Source organism: Lissotriton vulgaris, chromosome 10 (genome assembly GCF_964263255.1).
Source record: "Lissotriton vulgaris chromosome 10, aLisVul1.2, whole genome shotgun sequence".
Taxonomy (NCBI): domain Eukaryota; kingdom Metazoa; phylum Chordata; class Amphibia; order Caudata; family Salamandridae; genus Lissotriton; species Lissotriton vulgaris.
Genome location: NC_141698.1, coordinates 111799306 through 111821885, shown reverse-complemented (window position 1 = coordinate 111821885; position 22580 = coordinate 111799306). Strand labels below are relative to the sequence as shown.

At 44.8% G+C, this 22580-nt stretch overlaps 1 protein-coding gene across 1 annotated transcript in view; it reads left to right on the top strand.

The window, feature by feature from the left end:
- The window catches only part of LOC147684780 (uncharacterized), a 286561-nt gene that overhangs the window by 3756 nt on the left and 260225 nt on the right, over positions 1 to 22580 (top strand). The window contains exon 3 of the mRNA XM_086939730.1: positions 9137 to 9312. Coding sequence (XP_086795856.1) covers positions 9137 to 9312 — 176 coding nt within the window. The remainder of the gene's footprint in view (positions 1 to 9136; positions 9313 to 22580) is intronic.

Below are 22580 nucleotides of genomic sequence, written 5' to 3'. Positions count from 1 at the left end.
TTCTGCTATGTTGGGGAGGAGGCATTTCTAAGGCAGCTTTGCAGGGTTGAAGGGAGTGGGGAGTTACGCAAGGAGTTTGTTGGTCAATGTGTATTATTCCTTACCATTTATATTCACCCTCGAGAAGCACTAACTGGGGAAGACCAGCCATGGTCCGCCCAATCTCCAGACTGCCTTATGCAGTGACAGGTTTGTCCAAGGTCTCAGCTAGGTACAAATGTGGATTCCTATGACCAACAGAAAGTCACTGAGGATACTGCCATGGAATATCAATGGTCTGAGGGACAGGATCAAAGAGAGGAGTAGTACTGCAATACATAAAACGCCATGTCCCAGAAATAGTAATGATTCAGGAGACACATCCGAAGGGAAACCACTATAATGCCCTTGACAGATTTGTCTGTAAAATGCTTGCCCATACACACTACACTATAGGGTCTAGAAGGGTGGGCGTACTCTTAAAAAAAAGTGATACCTTTTATCCCCCAACAGACATGTACAGATTCACAGGGCATGTATGTTGCTCTTTAGGGTCTTTGGGAGGGACTGACGTTAAACATATGATCGGTATACACACCGCCCAGATTGCACACTTCGGCCCTACCTGACATAGGCTCCCTGCGGCTGCAGTTCCTGGGTTGGCTGGTGACCTCAATGCGTTGGTGAGGTGGGGAGGGTGCATCTGACTGTTACGGGTAAAAGATGCTGGAGAGAACTAGCCTTGGACTTTTTAGGGGACTGGCAGATATCTGGCAGCTCACAACCCCCTAAAAAAAACCAATACATGTGCTGGAGGGCATGTCAGTCTATATGAAATAGATGTTCTCTTCGCTTTGCACACACAGACACATGACTTCTCTGTCATAAAACATCCTGAAAGTTGCAGCTCAAACCATTTACCCCTCTGGGCAGAGGTTGACCACAAGCTGGACAGTGTGGGGAGGGTTTGGTCATTCGACCCCTGGTAAATTAAAAATTGAAAGATCTCAAAGGGGCTCTAACAATGCACCGACCACTAGTTCACTGAAAACAAGGCATGATCACCATACAGAGGCTTATAAGATAGTGATCAAAGAGTAGACAGGCGATGTCTTCGAATACCGGAGACAAGAAGAAAGAAAGAACCAGCTGGTCAATCTAGAAAAAGAAATAATGACCATGGATCTCCTTCTCTCCTCAAGAGTGGGTGCGGCCCTGGCCAATGACATATGCCTGAAACAACAAGAATATAGAGACATAGCTGAAAATAACACTCGGGAAACATACAGACCCTCTCTGAACCACCTATATGTGGTTAGGATCAAAGCAAGGAAGCTCCTTACCTGGTTAGCCAGAAAAGATAATTCCAGAAACTGGGTACTGGAAACGGAAAAAGCTGAAGGTGGATCGCTCAGAGGGGCCCTGCCATCAAGACACATTTGCACGTCAATATGCACAACTATGCTCCCGGGTGGTCACCACAACCACTGGGAAGACAAAAGCAATCCTTTAAGACTTAAGGCTCCCACAACTGTACCCAGATGACAGGCTAGTGCTAGAGGCTGAGATAGAGCCCGATGAATTCACGACTGCTATCCGAGATCTGCAAGCAGGCAAAGCAACTGGCCCACATGGGCTCCACCCAGCAGTGGCGTAACAAAAATTGAAGGGGCCCCCCTGCAAGGTACACAGAGGGGCCCCGCTCTGGATTCAATCCAGAGCTGTCAGGCCTGAGTACAGTGCTGAGGGGGCCCCCTGCAGCTCGGAGTCCCCCTGCACCACGTGGGATGCGGGGGCCTTTCTTACACCCCTGCCGCCCAGAGGTGTACAAGGCAATGGCCACCAAGATCACCCCACACATGCTAGCCCTATACAAGGAAGCAAAATAGCGAGGTACCTTCCCACAGAATCAGAGACTGGCTGCAGTTGTAATAATACCAAAGGAGGGGAAGCCTCCAGAGGAATGTGCCTCATACAGGCCCATTTTACAGCTAGGCACTGAAGATAACATACTAGCCAGGGTGCTAACAACCTGCCTGAAGAGGGTCACAACATCTCTGATCTGCCCAGACCAATCCAGATTTATGCCTAACCAGAGCACAAGGCTGAATCTCTGAAGGCTGTTGGGGTGCTGGGGTTATAATGGCCTCATGAGAACACACTGGTGATGTCCTTGAATGCAAAGATGTCTTTTGTTGCTCTGGAATGGGTCTACATGGTCACAGTCCTAGACAGACTTAACTTTGGTCCACAATATAGACAAAGGGTTCGGCTTCTATACAGCGGACTGTTCTCCAGGGTCAAAGTTAATGGAGCACCGTTAAACATAATCAAATTAAGAAGGTGCATCAGGCAGGGTTGCCCGCTATTGCTGATGGTTTTCACCCTGGCTATGGGGCTGCATGGCCATCTGGACACAACATAACTTGCTGGTCAGGGGGGTTGAGCTCCAGCAATACCAGGGAAAATAGAATATCTTTCTATGCAGATGACATATTGCTCTATGTGGCTGAGCCCGGTTAACAGTGCCTAGGCTCGGTTCTGGAGAATTTCGTCAAGGACTCGGACTATACCATCAATTGTCAGAAGGCTCAAATATACCCACTCGCGAGCTGGATGCTGAGACTATGGATGGGTTGTGGGATGCAGATATCGGTGGAGGGGCCTAAAAAGCTGGCTATCTATGAAACAAAAGATGGAAAGATCTTTTTCACAAAAAACCTGATCCCTCTTTTGAGACTGAGAGGAGATATCCAGCACTAGCGCATCCTACCCCTCTCTTGATGGGCACAGCTGCCTTGTTCAAAATGATGACCCTGCCCAGATTTATATACATACTCCAGAACACCCTCATATGAAGTGCCAAAAGCGTTATTTAGGCCAGTTGAGGCAGAGTTGTGTCTACTATGGGCTTGAGGTCCACAGAGAATGGCCCTGGCCAAATTGACCAGGTGTTGGTACGAATGAGGGAGGGACTCGCTCTGGCTGCCGTTCAAAAATATTCCCGGGAATCCTAGCTGGTGCCAATAAATGGCTGGCCCTTAATGGCCCAAACCGAGCAAGCAGTGAGAGTGAAAAAACACATAATGGGCAGCATAAGACACCCAAGCTGTGCTTTACAGGAAGAGATCTCTGGGTCCACTGCCCCCTCACATGACAACAATAGTGTACATCTGGAAGGAAGTGATGAAATACCTAGGATGGAGGGGTAAATTCACACAGGAGACACCACTATGGGATTTTGATGCTCTGGCAGACTTTGGGAGACTACCAGGCCTTGCCAAATGGAATATAAGAGGCATCTCTAAATTGGGGACCTCTGGATAGGGGTTGGTGTGGTTCCCCTAAAAGATCTGGTAAGGGAATTTCAATTGGCAGACGTGGAAACTTACAGTTAGTTACAGGTTAGACATGCTTTGATATTCCACATACCAAAGTACACAGAACTAGTGCAATCCTCGCCACTAGAGGACCAACTGCTAACCAAACCCCGGCTTAAAAAAGCCATAGCACTGGTGTATATAAAATCCAATACACCTCCCTGGACACTCTGTTGCAGTTCAGGACGAGATGGGTGGGGGACAATGGGGAATGGGAAGAGACGATAGGAGTCCTGCAAGAGGTTACAATAAAATCTGGGTCCAGACTCCAGTTCTGCATCCTACATCCCCCATACTACTCTAGGCCAGCCCTATTTAAGATGGGGAGGAGCACATCAAACCTGTGTTTGTGAGGTTTTGACCTTTCTTCACATTCTGTGGTGCTGCCCAGCAACACAGACTTACTGGATGGGGCTCGTGGACTGTATGCCCGTGCGGGAAGAGTGGGTCTTGATGGCTCTCCTTAAAGTCATATGTTAAACGATTGGGAAGAGTCACAAGACCCAAAGTACCAGAAAATATGGACAGCCCAGGCCTAAATTGTTGTAAAATTAGATTCTTCTGAATCGTTGGGTGTTAGGGACCCTTCGGACATTGAGGATTGGAAGAAAAAATGGACTGGTGTATGCTGAAAAGGTGGTATATGAAGGAAGGAGTTGTCCCAAAAAATAGGTTAAAATCTTGCACAATTGGGTAAACATATCATGGACTAGACTCCACAAGACATGTTGTGGCACCATCTGGTGGTTGATTGAAGGGTACACGTTGCTTGGGGCACCAGGATTCAGGGTAATGAGGCGGTTGGATCGACAGGTTTATTAAAGGATGTAACTGCATCTGTGCACTAGATAGTAAAATGTTGTCATTCTTTGTTTGCAGCACAACTAACAAAAAGATGTTTTAAAAAAACCTCTGAAGAGTTTTAGCAAAAGATCGGAGAAGCCATAGAAATCCTGTATCCTTGAAAGTAGTTAGAGAAAGCCAATCACTGTATAAGGGCAGCTGTTTCTGACATGAGAACTTACTTTACATCCCCACTCTTGAGTTAAGGAAGGTAGGGTGTGATTGGTGTTATTCCATTCCTTTAGCAGGGTACATCCTGAGAAGCAAAAAACCCAAACAAAACTGCCTGTGTTGGTTCTTGTGTGAAACTGTGTCCAAGGATGTCACAAACTTTTTGAAGACTTGCCCAACTTGTCAACCTGTGCTCTTAATAAATCAAGCTCCTCTCACCCTACGGGTCTCCTTCAAGTAATTCCCATTCCACCAGCCCCTTGGCACAAAATCTGTAAAAATGTGGTGACAGATCTCCCCTATGCCAGAGTATCCTCCACTATTTGGGTGGTAGTGGATCTGTTAACAAAAATAGCCCATTTTGTCCCCTTAGAAAAACTTCCTACTGCTACTAAGTTGACTGATGCCTTCCTTCAACAGATAGGGCCTGATTTAGATCTTGTCGGACAAGTTACCCCATCACAAAGGTGATGGATATATCATCCTCAGAAATATAAAAACAATTATATCCTATAAGATTAATATTTTGGCGGATGGGATATCCGTCACCTTTGTGATGGAGTAACCTGTCCTCCGATATCTAAATCAGGCCCATAGTATGGTTACATAAAATTTCCTCAGTGATCATTTCGGATCAGGTACCCCAATTTGTCTCAAAGTTTTAACGAGGGTTGTGTTCATTGCGCGGCATAGACCTGAGATTTTCCTACGCCTATCACCCCCAAATGGGTGGGCGAACTGAAAGGGTTGACCAGTCCTTGGAACAGTCTCTATGGTGTTTGCTATCTACTCACACCAGTAATTGGTTCTACGGCCCTAGCGTGGTCGAGTTTGCATATAACAGTACACACTCCACTGTTGGAATTTCCGCTTTTTTTTTGTAACTTTGGATACCACCCTAGAGAGATTAGCTTGTAACTCCAAGGTGCCGGACTGGGTACCATGATACTGGTGACAATTTTGTTTTCTTCTTATTAAATGTAAGTGCTGGTCCCTTTTGGACCCCTCCTCACCACATGGCCTAGGTTGTTCCCATCCTGCCTCCTTATTGGGCCTTTCATTTTATTCCGGCACTTGAGAGCCAAGTCCCTGAGTTCTGTAATTGTGGCCTTGACATTTGAACATAGAATCGCATAATTTTCGTTTTTTGGTACTGCAAGAGTCCCGTGGCACTCCTATGGAGCCACCCATCCAGATACCCAAGCTTTTTGCAGAGAATTAACTCCTTCATGCCTTCTTTAAATGCAAATATCTTGAAAATGGCTAAACAGATTTACACCAGATCACAAAAGCACGCTTTTTTAGTAAAGTTCTAACTTTTTACCAAATGTGGTGTAGTTCTGTTTGGCTGGTTTTCTGTACCAGAGCTCAGTTTCTTATGGGAATTGACATTGGAAATCACACTTTAGGGGCTCCCCTTTTTCTTGGCCCCAACCTGACTGATCAACACAAAAGTTTCTATGAAGAAGCCAATGTGAGTGAACTTTTTTGGGAAAGATTCCTGCAAATTAATCAAAGAATGCCTACGTTATTAAAGAAGCATAAAATGGCTTTCCTATGGAACCTCTGACCTAACTAGAATTACACAGTTGCGACGGTCATTTTGTAATATAATCATAAAAAATACATTTAAAGTGCAGTTATAATTACGAAGTAAAACCGAAGAAACGCTGACATTCTCAAGTTATATTTAGGAGCACAATTCATAACTCACACGACAACCATGTAAACCATAACTCGCCACCAAATTCAGTGCTGTCACCTCACCCTTAATGAGACAGGTGCAGTTACCAATACAAACCATATTACAATGAGATTAAATATGGCATTGCACTTATCACGTTGACATAGACAACTCTGAGCATAGTGTAATTTACTGGTTTGATTATGTGTTGCTGTTTTATTACATTTCCCTTTTATATGTTGTTATTTATTGGTATAAATATTGTGAGGTCATTAGTGTTGCAGTTGGTGTGCAAGTTATAGTTTACATGGCTGTTGTGCGAGTATTTATTGTGCTTCTAACCATAAACTCTGTTTTTAGGTGTTTTAACGAAAGCTCACAGGGACTTCAGTTTAACCCTTTGTTCAATGAATTTTAAAATGTATTTTATTGTATACAACATTCAAGAGTTCTCGGTGACCAACCCTTAAAGGGGGCAGCAATCACCACCTGTTCACCAACTTATCCATGCAAACTAAGGTTTGGTTGCAGGGCTAGGCGGTTTGATTTTTTGGCATTTTTTTAACAACACAAATGAAATGAAATGAATTTGTACTTGAAAAGCGCACTTATACTCCAACCGGGGTTTCCTGGCACTGTACGCATACCGCTGTGGAACCCTTCCTGGCTTTTCCCTGTGAAATGTCCACTCCTGGGCACCCCCAAGGTGAAGCCAGTCATCCCAGCGCTGTTGGGGCCATTGTGGAGATTAAGCAAGCTATTGCCCAGAGTTGCAGAGTGGGACCCATGATTAGAATAGGCACGAGGCGAGAATGATCAGGTCCGAGGAAATGAGCCCAAGACCCGCCGAGGCGGGAATTGAACCCTGCTCCCGGGCCAGACCTCTGCATCAGGGTCTGCCGCTCTAACCATTGAGCCACACTTCTCCACAAGGAAATTACACTAATTGTTCTGCTGCCACCCAAAAAATAGGCAACCATTTAGCCTATTATCTCCCCTTCAAGTACCTTCTTAAGCATTTGTAGCCTACCTCTGGTATTCATCGCCTTCCTTCTTGTTTGTTACCCTGATATTGTCCCCAATTCATAAATGATTGATTGTCTCCCAGGCAGTGGTTATGGCCCAACCCCTGCTCCCTGTCACCTCATCTCCTTCTCATTCTTTCTTGTTCTTTAAGCCAGCTCTAACTTGAGTTTACTATTTCCAGGAAGAGGCTGTTGCTTCTCCTACTCAATTTCATTTTGATTTGCCCCTTAATGACACTCTCTCTGGTGTTTTCTCTTCCCCCGCCTCAGGTGGGGCCTCGGTAACAGCGTTACATAGTGTAAGTATACCTTACACCTAACTTACGTGTGAGATAGTAACAGGTTTCCAAGAGTAAGACACACAGGGTCCTATTCACAAAGGTGCATTTTTATGTGTAGATTTACTCACATGTACATTTACTCCTGCACTTAGTTATTAATCTACACTTTTTTTGCTATTCCCCATTTCTGAGTGTAAATTTGTACCTACGTGTGTTCTGACATATCTACACCGTCTGAAACGAAGGAGTGCAGACTTTGAAGACTGCACTGACAATTGTCAAGTTACTACAAGTAACATTTCACAAGCAGGCTACTTCCCCACCACTGGGTTTGAGATCTCAACCTCTGGTGCAGAGATCTTCACATTCGGGGCGAAGATCTCCACTACTGGGGCAGAAGTCTCCCTATGGTGAAGTATAGGCAAAAGTGATGCAGTTTATTATATTAAAAAAAAATCGAATATTTTAATGTAAAATAAAATTGTAGATTAATTGAAGAATATTACTCTAGAACTAATAAAATATTTCAGCACTACAACCATTCAATTTAAATGTTTATTAGACATTTAAATAATTAAAATGGACTAATTCATGAACATTTTTTAAAGAAAATTAAAATATCCTACCCTCACTAGCATTTTAATAATTAATTTAAATTACATTTTGTACTCCTCAGAGAACTGCTGTAGGGAACTGGGCGTAGACCAGTAGCTTTATTAATGCTTCAATTACCCACAGAAGGTGGAGAGCTGTGATGGTTGATGTTTATGAATTTGTTTTTGCAATCTTTGCTTTTTCAGGTAATATTTAATATGCTACCTTGACAACCTCTTATTGTCACCTGATCACCAGATACTGTTAATGTAGGATTTACCCGGCCCGCCCCCTAGTCCATCCAACTGCATCACTTCCAGCATAGATTTACATCCCATCCTCCATCCAGAAGATATTCCATGCTTTATTTGTTTTCCTGTGCATAGACAAGACAAAAAAACTAAGCATTCAGGATTCCTGTAACACTCAGTAAAAATGGGTGTTATTTTTAAATCCCCATGGTCAGTGAAAAGGCTGATTACTAACTTCAGGGGAGAAAAAACGTAGGGAAAAATCCACATTATGTCTAAAATAAGTAATATACAACAATAAACCACCCCACATTTGAAATGTGTAGCCAAAGTACCTATAAACCTGTAAAGTGATACACCAAACACAGCTACATCTAGAGTGCACCCTGTTCATTCATAATGATGTTTCCAGATTCAAAAACAGTGGAAAATTCCAACAAATTTATTTTCAGATCCCTTAGGATTCATAAAAACGAAGACACTCTTCAAAATATGAGTGCTTGAGCTCAGGACATTTTACAATTGGCAGTTTTACCAAAATCTACATTTAATGTGTTTCAGCAACCTTAGTAGTCCTTTAGTTTGAACAGAAAATTATATAGGTAACTAGATTTGGTATATTTAAATTAGAGATGTCAAGGAGATTAATGTCTCACTGTACTATGTTTTGTTTAAATCCATTTTTTAATATATATTTTATTATTTACTGTGCATATCTGTGTTTTTTCAATATACTTTGATGTTCATTCTATGTATCAATTTAACAAATAAATAGCTATGAAATTGAGTTATTCCCTTATTTGATCATCTAATTTCATTCTTAGTAGACTTTCTCACTGCACATCACTTACAAACATACCAACAATGTCCTTTCTTTTTGAATAATACAAACTAATGCTTTCTCTGCTTCTGATTGTGGTTGTTCCAGGCAGTTGGACCCAGATGCAGCCAATGTGGTGGACAAGTTAAACCCCTTGCTTGACGTTTCCTCACTGCCTTGCTTCTCCACCATCAAGCCATATCATGTTGTACCTGGTATAATTGAAGCAGCCGAAGATTATCTGAGAAAGTTGAAGGAGTATGAAAGACAGTTGGAAGACAATCGTAAGCGAAGGGAGGGTAATCGTAAGTGAAGACATTGAACCATATAATGCATTAGCTTGATTACAAGTGCCTCAGAATAATCCCCATTATTTACCAGCCTCGTAATTACCCTTACCGGGCCCATCGGAATTATTGGACCAATCATAATTGAATTCAAAAACTACACAGTTAACAAATTCCCATGATTAGAATCTTGTTAGACCAGGAGTGATATCCATTGGAATTAACACATTAGCGATTCAAGATGTTTTTACTTTTGTCACTAGCTCTAAAGTGTTTGTTTTTTCGGTTATTAAACATGTATAATGTTTAATATTACCACAAATAGATGAGGTACATTCAGATATCCTTATCAAAATTGATGAATCAGGATATTGGTTTTATACACTAGCCAATGCATCTGGAGTGCTCTGGTTAGGTGATGAAGGAAGGGACAGCAGTCTGCAAACAGTAGAACTCTGAGCTATACCACAAATGTATGTATCTGATGAAAGCGAAAGCTGAAACGCGTCATGCTAAAACCTTTTAATAAAAGAAAACGTGCTTTTAATCCGTCGTGCCCCCTGGTCTGCTTTCAGGAAAGGAAGCCTGTTTCTCGTATTTAGCGCGGAGCCATAACGTGCAAGGGCGGCCCCTCCCCAAGTGTCTCGGGGACAATTGCACTTACCCAGACCGCCCAGCTTCCAAAGTGGTAACGGAGACTCTGCTTTGAATGAAAGTCCATGACCTCATGGGGCGACATCTTTACTTTAATGATTCCCCGGACCTGTAACCCACGGTGAGGCAAGGCGGGAGGTGCGGATAGAAAAACCCCTCTTTTGCCGAGAAATATGCTGCAGTCCTCAAAATGTGACTATGCTTCAAGCCAGCCTCAACCAGAGAGATGCAAAGAATCTGGCTCTCAGGATCGCTGACCTCAACACGGGGAAATGAATCAACTGCATTTTGGGAGTTGCAGTCCCCACACGCTGAACTTCTCTTAGTGACTCCTCCCTAATGAAGCCCAGGTGTGCCAAGTTCTACTTTAGATGGGCCAATATATGTATACCTTCAGGACTGCAGTGTCAGTGGCGACATGAAAGGAACAGTATCTGATGAAAGCGAAAGCTGAAACGCGTCATGCTAAAACCTTTTAATAAAAGAAAATGTGCTTTTAATCCGTCGTGCCCCCTGGTCTACTTTCAAGAAAGGAAGCCTGTTTCTCGTATTTAGCACGGAGCCATAACGCGCAAGGGCGGCCCCTCCCTAAGTGTCTCGGGGACAATGGCACTTACCCAGACCGCCCGGCTTCCAAAGTGGCAACAGAGATTCTGCTTTCAATGAAAGTCCATGAACTCATGGAGCGACATCTTTACTTTAATGATGCCCTGGACCTGTAACCCACAGTGAGGCAAGGCGGGAGGTGCGGATGCAAAAGCCCCTCTTTTGCCGAAAAATACGCTGCAGTCCTCAAAACCTGACTATGCTTCAAGCTAGCCTCAATCAGAGAGATGCAAAGAATCTGGCTCTCAGGATCACTGACCTCAACACGGTGAAATGAATCAACTGCATTTTGGGAGTTGCAGTCCCCACACGCTGAACTTCTCTAAGCGACTCCTCCCTAATGGAGCCCAGGTGTGCCGAGTTCTACTTTAGATGGGCCAATATATGTATACCTTCAGGACTGCAGTGTCAGTGGCGACATGAAAGGAACAGCATCTGATGAAAGCGAAAGCTGAAACGTGTCATGCTAAAACCTTTTAATAAAAGAAAACTTACTTTTAATCTGTCGTGCCCCCTGGTCTACTTTCAAGAAAGGAAGCCTGTTTCTCATATATATATATAAATCACTGAAAAAAACAAAGGTTACATGGACGTTATAGTTCGGTTCAGATTTTGCACATACAAACCATAGAAATTCAGTAGTTATAGTTATCTCAAGTAACTATAACTTGTGCTCTAAGGTGACTATAACTTGGGGCCCGCCATGCACAGTTTTCTCATCTATAATTCCACTGTAAATGTTATCAGTGATGTCAAAGATGTTATGATTGATGCAATATGTGGGGTAATTAGCAGTGCATGGCGATGGTGTGAGTTTTAGTTACCTTAGGGCACAAGTTATAGTTACTTGAAATAACTGTAACTGCTGAATTTCTGTGGTTTGTGTGTGTAAACTCTGAACTAACTATAGCGTCCCTGTAACCTTTGTTTTTTAATTGAATCGCTCAGGTTTTTAAAATGTTATTTCTCAACTATAATGTACCTGTAACCTTTGTTTCTTTCAGTGAATTTCTATGGTTTTTTAACTCTATTTCCTAACTATAGCGTCCATGCAAACTGGGGGTGTGACCGGGTGTGTGAGTAGTTGTGTGGCTGTGTAAGTGAGTGTGTGATCAACACCTTCTTATATTATTCACCAGGAAAGTGGGTATCGGTTTTGTGGCAGACCTAATAAGAATGGCCCCCTTTCTTAAATGGATCTCAATTTGGAGCAATCCAGAATTAGGGATGAATCAGGAGATTATATGAGATTGCATTGCATTAGACAAGGCAAGTAGCATTCATTGGCTTATTTACATGGAAAGTATAGCAAGGCTGGTAGGAAGCCCAGAGGTATTTGTTAACCCGGAATCATTATGTAACAAGCATTGGCATAGCCAATAGGTCTCAACTTTTGGACCTTATAATTGTTTTAATCATGCAACAGTTGATGTTGTTGCACCAAGGACATTGTGCTGCATAACTAAATACTTATAAGGTCCCAAAAGCGAGACCTATTGGCAATGCCAAGCAAGTAGCAGTGAAGAATATGTGTAAGCATGTGGCATTCTTGTCTAGAATTTAGCACGTCATATTGCACACTAGATATTGTTGGCTTTGTGAATGGAGAGTAAGTGATATGTAAGTGTTAAAGAGGCCATGGAGCCTAATGGGGCATCTGTGGTTGTCATTGATGGTTCTACTAAGCACTGCCTCCTTGAGCACGGACCAATTTAAGGGTTAGTCACTGAGTTCTTATAACCATTCACTTCACTGCCTCTCAGAAATACCGGACATGCCAGAAAAGCAAGAGTTTTAGATTGCTGGTATCCATTTACTTCTTTTAAGTTGAGTGGCTTCATATTTCTATTTCCTGCAGCGTGCATGCTGCCCTGGGCGCCTGTATTGAGCGATGGCTAATTTTTGGGCACACATGGTAGTAGTTTTCTGGCATATATCAGTCCTCCTTGAAAGCAGAGTGTATTTTTCGAACTTGTTTTTTATCTTACACTTGAATGTTCTGTATATTTCCATGTGGTCTGAAAATCGTGCACCTTTAAGTTGGTTTCGATGAGTTTTAGAACTCCAGCCTGCTTCTTTATTGGCACGACATGCGACAAAGGCAATTAGATGAGGCAAATCATACTTTCAAGGGGGGGGGGGGGGGGGGGGGGGTTGAGTCCGGAAAAGTTTTTCAGATGTGACAGACGCCAGGGAAGCGTAAGGCAGTGCAAGTGGGAGGGGCGGCAGAACGAGGACAGTGAATGCGCGTTTGTCCTGCTGCACTGGCCATGCGAGCGGCTTGAAAGCTCCAGTTGTAACGGTTCCAGAGAACATATTCTGCCTTCAAAGGAGTGGATGTGATGGGCGAGAATGCCCGCGACAGCTGCAGACTCCCGTGGTGCAGTGTCATTCCCATTGCAACGGGACACTTTGAAGATTGAAAGTGCTGCTTTTAAATCAACACTGGAGGTCCTGGAATTCGAGGGGTGTGGGGGAGACTTACAAGAGACATTCAGAAATAGAATCATCCTATGTAGATTGGACTGGCCTAATGTACTTTTCCTTTGCATCTGTGTTCACTGGTTCCAGCAGTCTCTACTTAGAGTAGCGGGTGTATGATACAAACAAGCAGGCTTGTGGTTAAAAGGCATGCATCTGATTGTGGCAAAACATTAACTGTGCCAGGGGGGGGTGAATGCTGTCACTGTAGTTCCCAAAAACCCAGTAAAAATCATCAAATCAAAGATCTACCCATAATGCCTATTTGAAAGAAAACATTTTTTACCTACACAGATGGCACCTCTGACAACAAGCAGTGGCAGTAGTGTCTTTTTATCATGGTAACAGAGGCTGCAGTAGACCAAGACCCGGGAGGCTTCCGGCAAGAGTGGACAGAGCTTGTTGTGCAGTGCAAGGACTTGAGAGTGGTGTGTTCCTGTGTCCATGCGTGCGCAGTCCACTCTTTTTTGAAGCACATACTTGTGCTTGTGACACGGCCCTGCGCGCTCCACCAAGGTGTCTGCCGCCACAAGCACGAGTATGTGCTGCCAAAAAGAACTGAATGACGGCTAAAGGTCTCCTATAAAACGAATCGTCCTATGTAGATTGGACTGGCCTAATGTACTTTTTCTTTGCATCTGTGTTAGTTCCAGAAGTCCCTACTTAGAGTAGCGGGTGTATGATACAAACAAGCAGGCTTGTGGTTAAAAGGCATGCATCTGATTGTGGCAAAACATTAACTGTGCCAGGGGGTGAATGCTGTCACTGTAGTGCCCAAAAACCCAGTAAAAATCATCAAATCAAAGATCTGCCCGTAATGCCTATTTTAAAGAAAACTTATTTTACCTACACAGATGGCACCTCTGACAACAAGCAGTGGCAGTAGGTTTCTTTAATAGGTAACAGAGGCAGCATTAGACCAAGACCTATGGAAGGCTTCCAGCAAGAGTGGACAGAGTTTGTTGTGCAGTGCAAGGACTTGAGAGTGGTGTGTGAATGTGTGCGTGCACAGTCTGCTCTTTTTCAAAGCACATACTCGTGCTTGTGGTTTGCCCCTGCGCGCTACTGCAAGGTGTATGCCGCCACAAGCACGAGTATGTGCTTAGAAAAAGATCCGATAGACGGCTTAGAGTCTCCTACGCAGAGCATGTGTGCTGCGTAGGCGAGACCTAAAAAGTAGTGCCTGAAAAATAAGCAGTAGAAGGACAAAAGTAATGCTCCAGGGTATGGACAAACAGAAGAGGAGGAACGAAAGCCCACACAAGCTCATGAATAAGAAGCAAGCCAATGAGTGACAATGATACCACGCAATAATAAACAATGGGCACACTAAGCTCACTATAGACTAACATTATGTCATGCAACAGACAATGCATGCATCGTCTAGTCGGCGTGACCTAAAAAATAAGGCAACAGGCCATCTCTAACTATGCAAGGGGTTCCCAACTGTTTCTATGCCCGCACTCCTAGGACATGTTTAAGTAATGTTTGCACCTCCTACAAAATAAATATCACATTTAAAGCCTAATAGTCACTTTTTTAACATCATCCAGTACTGCGGATGAACAAAACATACGTTTTTTAAATATTGCATAAAATTCAAATATAAATTGAGCAATTAGAAAAAAAAAGTTGCCCCCTCAGAAAGGAAATTTCGCACCCCAGGTTGGGAACCCCTGATCGATTCACTCAACATCTAAAAAGACACCATTTATACATTAGGGCTAAGCCAATCCTAGTTCTTAGGAGAGAGCTGAAGTCACACCCCTTTTAAGAACACTAAATCAGGAAGCAGTAACAGTCCTCTTATGCTCTTAGAAACCTATTACCGCTCCTATTGTGTTGCTAGTGTCTTTGTCTTGAACTATGTACAGCGCTGTTCTCCCTATCGGCTAGGTGCACTATATAAATACCATTAACTAACTTGATTGGGTTATTTGGGGCTATGCAGCAAAGTAGGGTACGGTATGATTTGCCAGAATGCAGATCACCAACTCCCTCAGTAGTTGTCGCCTTTGAGACTGAGCTCTGGAGATATCACGTAGTGTATCTTCATTGTAATCCTATTATTCAATTTGTGCTCTAGTCCCCGTTTTACCAATCTAATCCCTTCGTCCTGTCCCCTCTGTAGTCGTTGTTTGAGCCTGAATTTGATCAATCCATTTCCTGCAATCAAATCCCATTTTATGACCATTTGTGTCCTACTTAATGTATGGGGTTCTTTTAGTGTGTTATTTCATAAGTGTGAAATTACATCTATCACATGAAAGAAAGCTTCAATAAATGATTACTGCTTTATGTTTTCAATCACAACCTCCGTCCCACCTCAAATAGGATTACATTGGCGACAGACACCTGCCATTGTGTGAATATAAAGACATTTGTAGTAGACGCAATAAAACTGGGGTCTCATTCACTTCAAAAATCCCCTTTTGTCTCCTAAGATTTACAAAGACCACACACAATATTATCACCATGGGAGATCGCCTTACCCTCAATGTTGTCTATATTGTGTATGTGTAGTTAGAAGAGTGTAACCAGTGTTGTCTACTGCCATGTACGCATCATGACAGCTAGACTTTAGCCATATCCCAAGTGACTTCAGAGACAGGGGGCACAGGGGGTTGAGGAACTGCTGTTGGAGCAGCCATTCTGAGCCTAAACCCAAGCCTGCATGAGGACTCCGAGAGCGCAGGAACATTGGTTGCGACATATGACCCCTTTGCAGACTAAAAGAAGCTGTTAAGGAGCCAGACAGGTAGAGTTCAAAAGCAGGAAAGAATATCAACTGGGTTTTGAGGAGGCACTCAGCCTAATGTCTGTACCATGAAAAGCTGAAGTTGCGGGTAACGAAAATCTGTTGGCAACTAAGCACACGAGAGGGGCGCAGACAAGAAACTCACACAAATTAGTTTTTTATTACCATAGCGCTAAAGAGTCTTCTCACTCTATAAAGATGGGTAATGCAGAACTTGGAACTAGGTCGAGGAAGCATTGGAGGAGATATGGATGGAGAGCTTCAGGTTCTCTTCAAAGCAGACGACAAAACTCTAGGCAGTTGAAAATAATGCTCGTGGATGGTTGAGTTCGAAGCAGCAAGTTGTGATCGAGGGGCCAGTGGGCACACAGGGGTACAGGGTTAGATTAAATCACTTAGTAATGTGGAGGAAGCCTGTTGAACTAGAAGAGGTTAACCAATGTCTTATAGACATTTGCCAATGAACTGATTTGTTTGCTTTCTGTGGCTGCTCGAAAACACGTTTGTCAGCTGCGTTTCAGACCAGTATGACCTGCCGGCTAGTAAGTAGCATGCTTTTCACGATCCTGGCTAATAGGCAGAGCATCGCATGGTTACCAACGTTAACATAGGAGTTACTGAAAAAAGTGGCCCACACCTTAAAATGGGGTGGTTTCATTTACTAAGAAAGGAGGCTGTGCGGGGAAGACAAATTGTTTTGGTAAATGACAAAAAGTTGCCCCCACCTTACAATGGGGTGGTTTCATTTACAAAGAAAGGAGGCTGTGCGGGGAAGACAAATTGTTTTGGTAAATGACAAAAAGTTGCCCCCACCTTACAATGGGGTGGTTTCATTTACCATGAAAGGAGGTTGCGCGGGGAAGAGCAAAATGTTTTGGTACATGCCATTTTAAAATAAACATGAACTGGATATAGGTGTTCGCACAAAGAAGAAACCCATTAATATGACATACCCTGATAGTTGAGGCAAGTAAAGAAATGATTTTAAATTTAGGTAGCAGACATACTTGCAGGTGAAATTGGGTTTCTGCGAGTGTATGTCTGATTGGTGTGTGTGAGCAGCCCACCTCTCTTTCCTTCTTTCATTTAGTTGCTTCCCTGTGAAATGGATCCAACAATGAGAGAAGCCAATGAGGAGGGAGTGGGAGAATGGAGGGGGTGGGGGGTGGTTCACGCGCTATAAGGCTTAATGAGCCATTACAGAAAACCAGATGTCCTGTGCTCGTCCACGTGCACTCAAGCTTGAGCCGGCAACAGCCTTTTTAAAGTCCGGCAACAGGACTTTTTAAAGTTCACTACTAAATGCCTCATAACAGCGCATTTGCTGACTCAGCGAGACCTAAAAAGGATCTGGTGTGGGCTAAGACAACTTTTATAGGTTTAGCTTCTGCAGAAAGAGAGGCCGAAGAGTTATTGAAACCTACGGTGCGGGCTCACCAAATTGAAAAAACTACCTATTTTATGGAGCCCTACTTAGCTATAGTTAATAAGCCCCAACATCGTTTCCATTTAACAAGACTGAGGTTTAACCATCTGCACAGTCTATTGGCCGAACCCCAGGGTTGGAGAAAGATAGAGGATTTGGGACCCTGCTGTAAAATCTGACGAAACTGATGTACATAGACAGCACTCATTTCCCTTCCTTTCCCACTCCTCTCCCTGTGGGCACCATGGATACTGTAAATTATTGACCGTATCACCCTGCCAGTAAGAACCCGTACCCCTATGCATATGTGCAGCCATTCTAGGCACCATGGCCTTTTTACCCATTGGAATCCCCAGCTTCCCTCCCGCGCGTATCCTGCACCCCCTCTCCCATGTATAGACCACGAAACCCTTTCCCTTTGCGCGATCCTGATGTGAAAAGGTAACCCTCCTGCTTGACCCAGGCCTTCCCCATTTCCCTCTCGAAGAAGCATCCTTCGCCTCAGCTGACATAGCCCCCCCCCCCCCCCAGTTGTATCTGACTGCCCCTGTTCTCTCATGTACAGGTCATAAGATCTCTCTCTCTCTCTCTCTCTCTCTCTCTGCGCGACTCTGGCCCTGCACGCACCCTGACCCCCTCCTTCTCCTCATATGAGCAAGTCATAAACCCTCTTCTTCCGCAAAGCCCTGTCCTTGAGAGTCACGGCCGCGCCTGACCAGCACCTCCTTCCCTTCCCTGAATGCCCCTCTATTGACAAGCCCTCCCTCCACGCTCGATTGTCCACGCAGGCATGAATACCACTCCTTTGATGACCCCTTCCCCCGAGTTCGGCTGACCACACATGTCCGAGGCCATCGCCTAAGCCAGGAGATACCATTTACTGCCCTCATTGTATGCCTAGCCACCCCACCCCCTGGGCCATGATCAGGCGCACACATCCTACGACACACTCAGCTGCATGATTGCCCTCCCCTCTTATCAGCAGGTCAAGGGTCCCCATTGTGAATGTATGTGGAATAGGATCATCACGAGGATTATAGGGATGTCCTCCTTTTGCGACACACTGACCTGATTGTACCATCAAATGTTTTGCAAAGTATATAAGCAAGAGTCTCAAGCTCACTTGCCAGAGCACCTCCCGAAAGACACTGTGTTTCGTGTCCGAAATGACTGGCTCTCCTCATGAGAAATAAACTCTGTTCTTGATTCCTGCTCCCAGCGCCCGTCTCTTTATTTTGGTAACTAATCAGAATGGGAACTAAGAGGCGGTTTGCGCCAGCAGCCTGGGCATCGATAGAATTATGGGCTCACTTTCAACAATTGGCGTCCCAACGCGGGGTCCATCAGTGACATAGGGTTCGGTAAGAGAGATCCAGACGAAGAAGTGAACGTCTAAAATGATCGGAGTATACCTGCCTTGAGAGGGCCCTAGCCCGGCTGCCGATCGACAGAACTTCACCAATTCTGAACGGACCTCTCTTGAGTGACCTATTGTCCTGACTGGAATCCCACAGGAATGCTACATGGAGTAAGAGAACGATCGGGCGCTGGAGGAGGGAGTCGAAGAACTGTCCGTATGGTCCGGTCCGGGTAAGATTAAGTAGGGTGTTTTTACGCCTGATTGGTAGGGTGGTTCTATCCACCTGATTGATTGAATTGATTGTATTGAAATCGGTATTTGTATACTGATATTGTATTGGTTGGTATTGGTTCATTTAGCTTTGAAGGCTACTTGACATATTGGTTCTCTTTTGAGAACGAGACATTCTCTGTTTGCAAACAGCGGCGAATAGGAACGTCGTCCCTCTTTGCAGATAGAGAAGGGTAGGTAATGCAGACTTTTGTCCCCGTTGTAATCCGTCATGCCTACTTTTCTCCCCACTGAATTGTTTGAAGTCGATTAATAATCGATTGTTGCTCTTTGAGATCTTCCCTGTCCACAAACAGAGACGAATAGGAATATTCTGTTCCCTTTATGGATAGCGAAGGGCAGGTAATGCAGACATTTGTCCCCGTTGTAATCCGTCATGCCTGTTTTTCTCCCCATTGTTTGGTTGGTTGCCTGGACATTGTTGTCTCAGGAATTGTTTCGTTTGAGGTATTTTCTATTTGCAAACAACGTGAAATAGAAACACTCTGTCTAGTCTTTGCAAGTAGAAAAGGGTAGGTTATGCCCCTTTGTGAATTCGTCAGTCCTACCCACTCCCCACTGGTTGGTAATTGTGGGGTAGCTCGCATGGTCCGCCCAGGAGACTACCCTTATGGAGGACATATGCTCTCTACTCATGGGCCATTTAGTAGAAAATAGACCGACTGGTCCGTCCAGGAGGCTACCCTAGTAAGTGGAAGTACATCGCTCGGTCTGTCCAGGATGATACCCTAATGAAGGAATATATGTTCCCCTTTTTGATCGATAAATCTCGTTCCACCCCGGACCATTTATTGGAGGGGACTCGTCTGGTCCGTCCAGATGTACCCCCCTAGTGAAAAGGACACATAAAAATATGAAGTGATCACCGTTCCCTACTAACGGAAAGCTTTAGCTCGAAACACGCTAAGGAAGAGAAAGAAAAATAAAAAGAAATCAGGCTAAGTCAGTAACCCCCTGATGAGCTTTTGACTTCACCAAAAATAAGAAACATTAGAAATAATTCGTAATAAGAAATGTAAAATGACGAAAAGATTCGATAGCAGAACATAGCCACGAGGTAGCTAGGCTTCACTGCCTGTTCCTGCTCCCAACATGTCTGCCTCATTGCCCGCCCCGCCCAAATAACGGCCACATGAAATAGAAACAACTCAATAGGTACCTACCCCCATTCCGGAAGCTCCCGAAGTGCAACAGGTCCGCGGTTACGCCCATCCGGAAGGCGAGGCCTGGAGGCACGAGGGACTCGCCTGGCCACGGTCAGGAGGAGATGATGTTGGGCAGGCGGTCCAAAGGATGACAAGGACCTCTCCATCTTCTCTCTTCTGCCGCCCTGCAGGCCGCGGGGAGAGAGGGGGCTGTCTTGCCTCGGCCACCGACCACCCCTCTCTCTCACCCGATCCGGCTTTTTGTCGAAGGCCGAAGCCAAGGCGAGGACGGCGGCGAATCAAGTAGTCCCGCCACATTTCAAATTCGCCGCATGCCATCGCCTGCTTGCCAAAAGCCGAAGCCAAGGCGAGGACGGCGGCAAATCAAGTAGTCCCGCCACATGCCAAATTCGCCGCCTGCCGCCGCTTGCATAGGTACAGGCAGTCCCGCCACATTCCACGCTCCCTGGAGAGTTGAAGGTAGTCCCGCCACATGTCGCCAAGGGAAGGGGGGGGCTGTCTTGCCTCAGCCGCCGACCACCCCCCCCATCATCAATGGCTGGCACGGCCAATGTCGAAAACGATGGAGCCGGAGAACGGCGCGGGGTCGCTGGAAGGGGGAGGTGGCGCGAACGACCCTCCCCCACCTCCCTCCAGGTGGAGGCTTCCAGCGACACCCCAACACTCTTTGCTTAAAGAGGGTCAACATCAAAAAGAGGTCTTCTGCCCAGGACGGGCACTCGCTCCATATCGCCTCTCCTCGACCTTGAAGATTCTATAAGAGCCGGGGGGCCCCCGACCCTCTGCATGGGTGCCCCCGCCCCCTTCGCTGGGAACCACGACATCGGTGCTACTCCTGCCGGCACCAGACTCGGATCGGAAATGGCTAAGATGCCGCCACGGCACAGGCTTGTTCAGTTCCGGAGGAACACCAGAATGACCCGGTAGGAAAATTGTTGCCGCCCTTCCCACTCTTTGACTCGTGGTCCATATTTGTTAGACTGTTAACCACATTGCACGAGACTTTCTGAACTGCCAATGGAAAGTTCTGGGCCAACCATGCGAGACTAGAGATACTCTGACTGTGCTGGAACTTGCCTGACCCCACCCAAAATGGCGCCGACACAAAATGAGACGTTTTTAATGAACTTTGTTGCACCCTGATTGCGCAAGCTTTTTACCCCGAGATATATATAACGTTTGGATAATGAAAGTAGATATGAAGGATATTGAGTATGTGCTTGGACAATGAATTGACTTAAGGGTGGGTACCGATTATGAGTTGAAAAATGAATTGGTGTAATTTAAGGTAATGAATGAACATCGGATAATGTATTTATGAATTTGTTGAAGATGAATTACTGACATACATCATGCCTGCTCTGTAGGGGAGTTTAATACGATTTTATTGCACTGCCGCACTTTATGCAATGAACTGCCACCAGCTTTGTTCTCCTTATGTACAGATCCAATCTGCTCCGTGGCTAGTCCACCGGGTTGTAGGCCTGTATTTATGTGTCAACACTTTTTATTAAAAGTATTTTGAAAACGAAAGCATAGTTGTAGCGGTTGCATTAATGAGTTTTGAATATATTACTACTGTGAACAACGAGAAAGTATGATGAAGGTGAAAGGTTGAAAATGGACCCGATATTCAGCAGCCACACTATGTGTCACAGGCAGCCGGAACAGTGCTTTAAGAAGTCCTAAAACGACACCACAGAAATGCCACCTGACCGCCACCCTTGTACCCGATCGAAAGGGGTTACGACCAAGTAACTCATGTAGATACACAGATCATCAATGATTATCTGCCTGACCTTCCTGGTCCATTAGGGCTTAAACGCCGTAATGGTAGGGAAATGCACTACGTGGAAATAGGTCGAGTATGTGGTAGGTAAAAGCATTTCCGGATTACTGCATGCTGATGAGGTTTGAATATTGCCTCCCCCACCCCTTCTTTCTCCTCCCTTCTGCAGGTCACGTCGGGACACTGGCTGATGTATAGACGGACGACGACCAAACCGCCGATGGGAAGGGGAAGAAAGGAATATGAGCATGGTCCTTATGACAAATAAAAGTTTTTTAAAGACGTAGACTTAAACATGACTGTTCCTCCTTAGAACATAGCAACTGGGAGGATGGACTGACATAGAGACTGGACAGGTACTGAGTGACGGAATAAAGACAAAATTGACTAGAGACAACGCGTTAAATAATATAACTGGACGTTTTTACTAGGTAGGGAGAGGACAAAGAAAAATATACGGGTAAGGGTTGCCACGGCACCACCCGCCTAGGGAGTTAGAAATGTTGCCGATGTTCAAAATGCACTGCCCCCTTTTCTCACACTCTTACAGATTTAGCCAAACTGCCCGACTGTTTTCCCGATCAATATTTGCCGCTGCCTCAGCCTGGAGAACTTCCCACCACAGGAGGGAACAGAAAGATGGTTTAAGATCCAACCATGGGTAACTAGCGCAACCAGGTTAATTTCTGATCGACCAACCGAGGTGTGAGTATTGGTGATTGGGAACGCTCGCA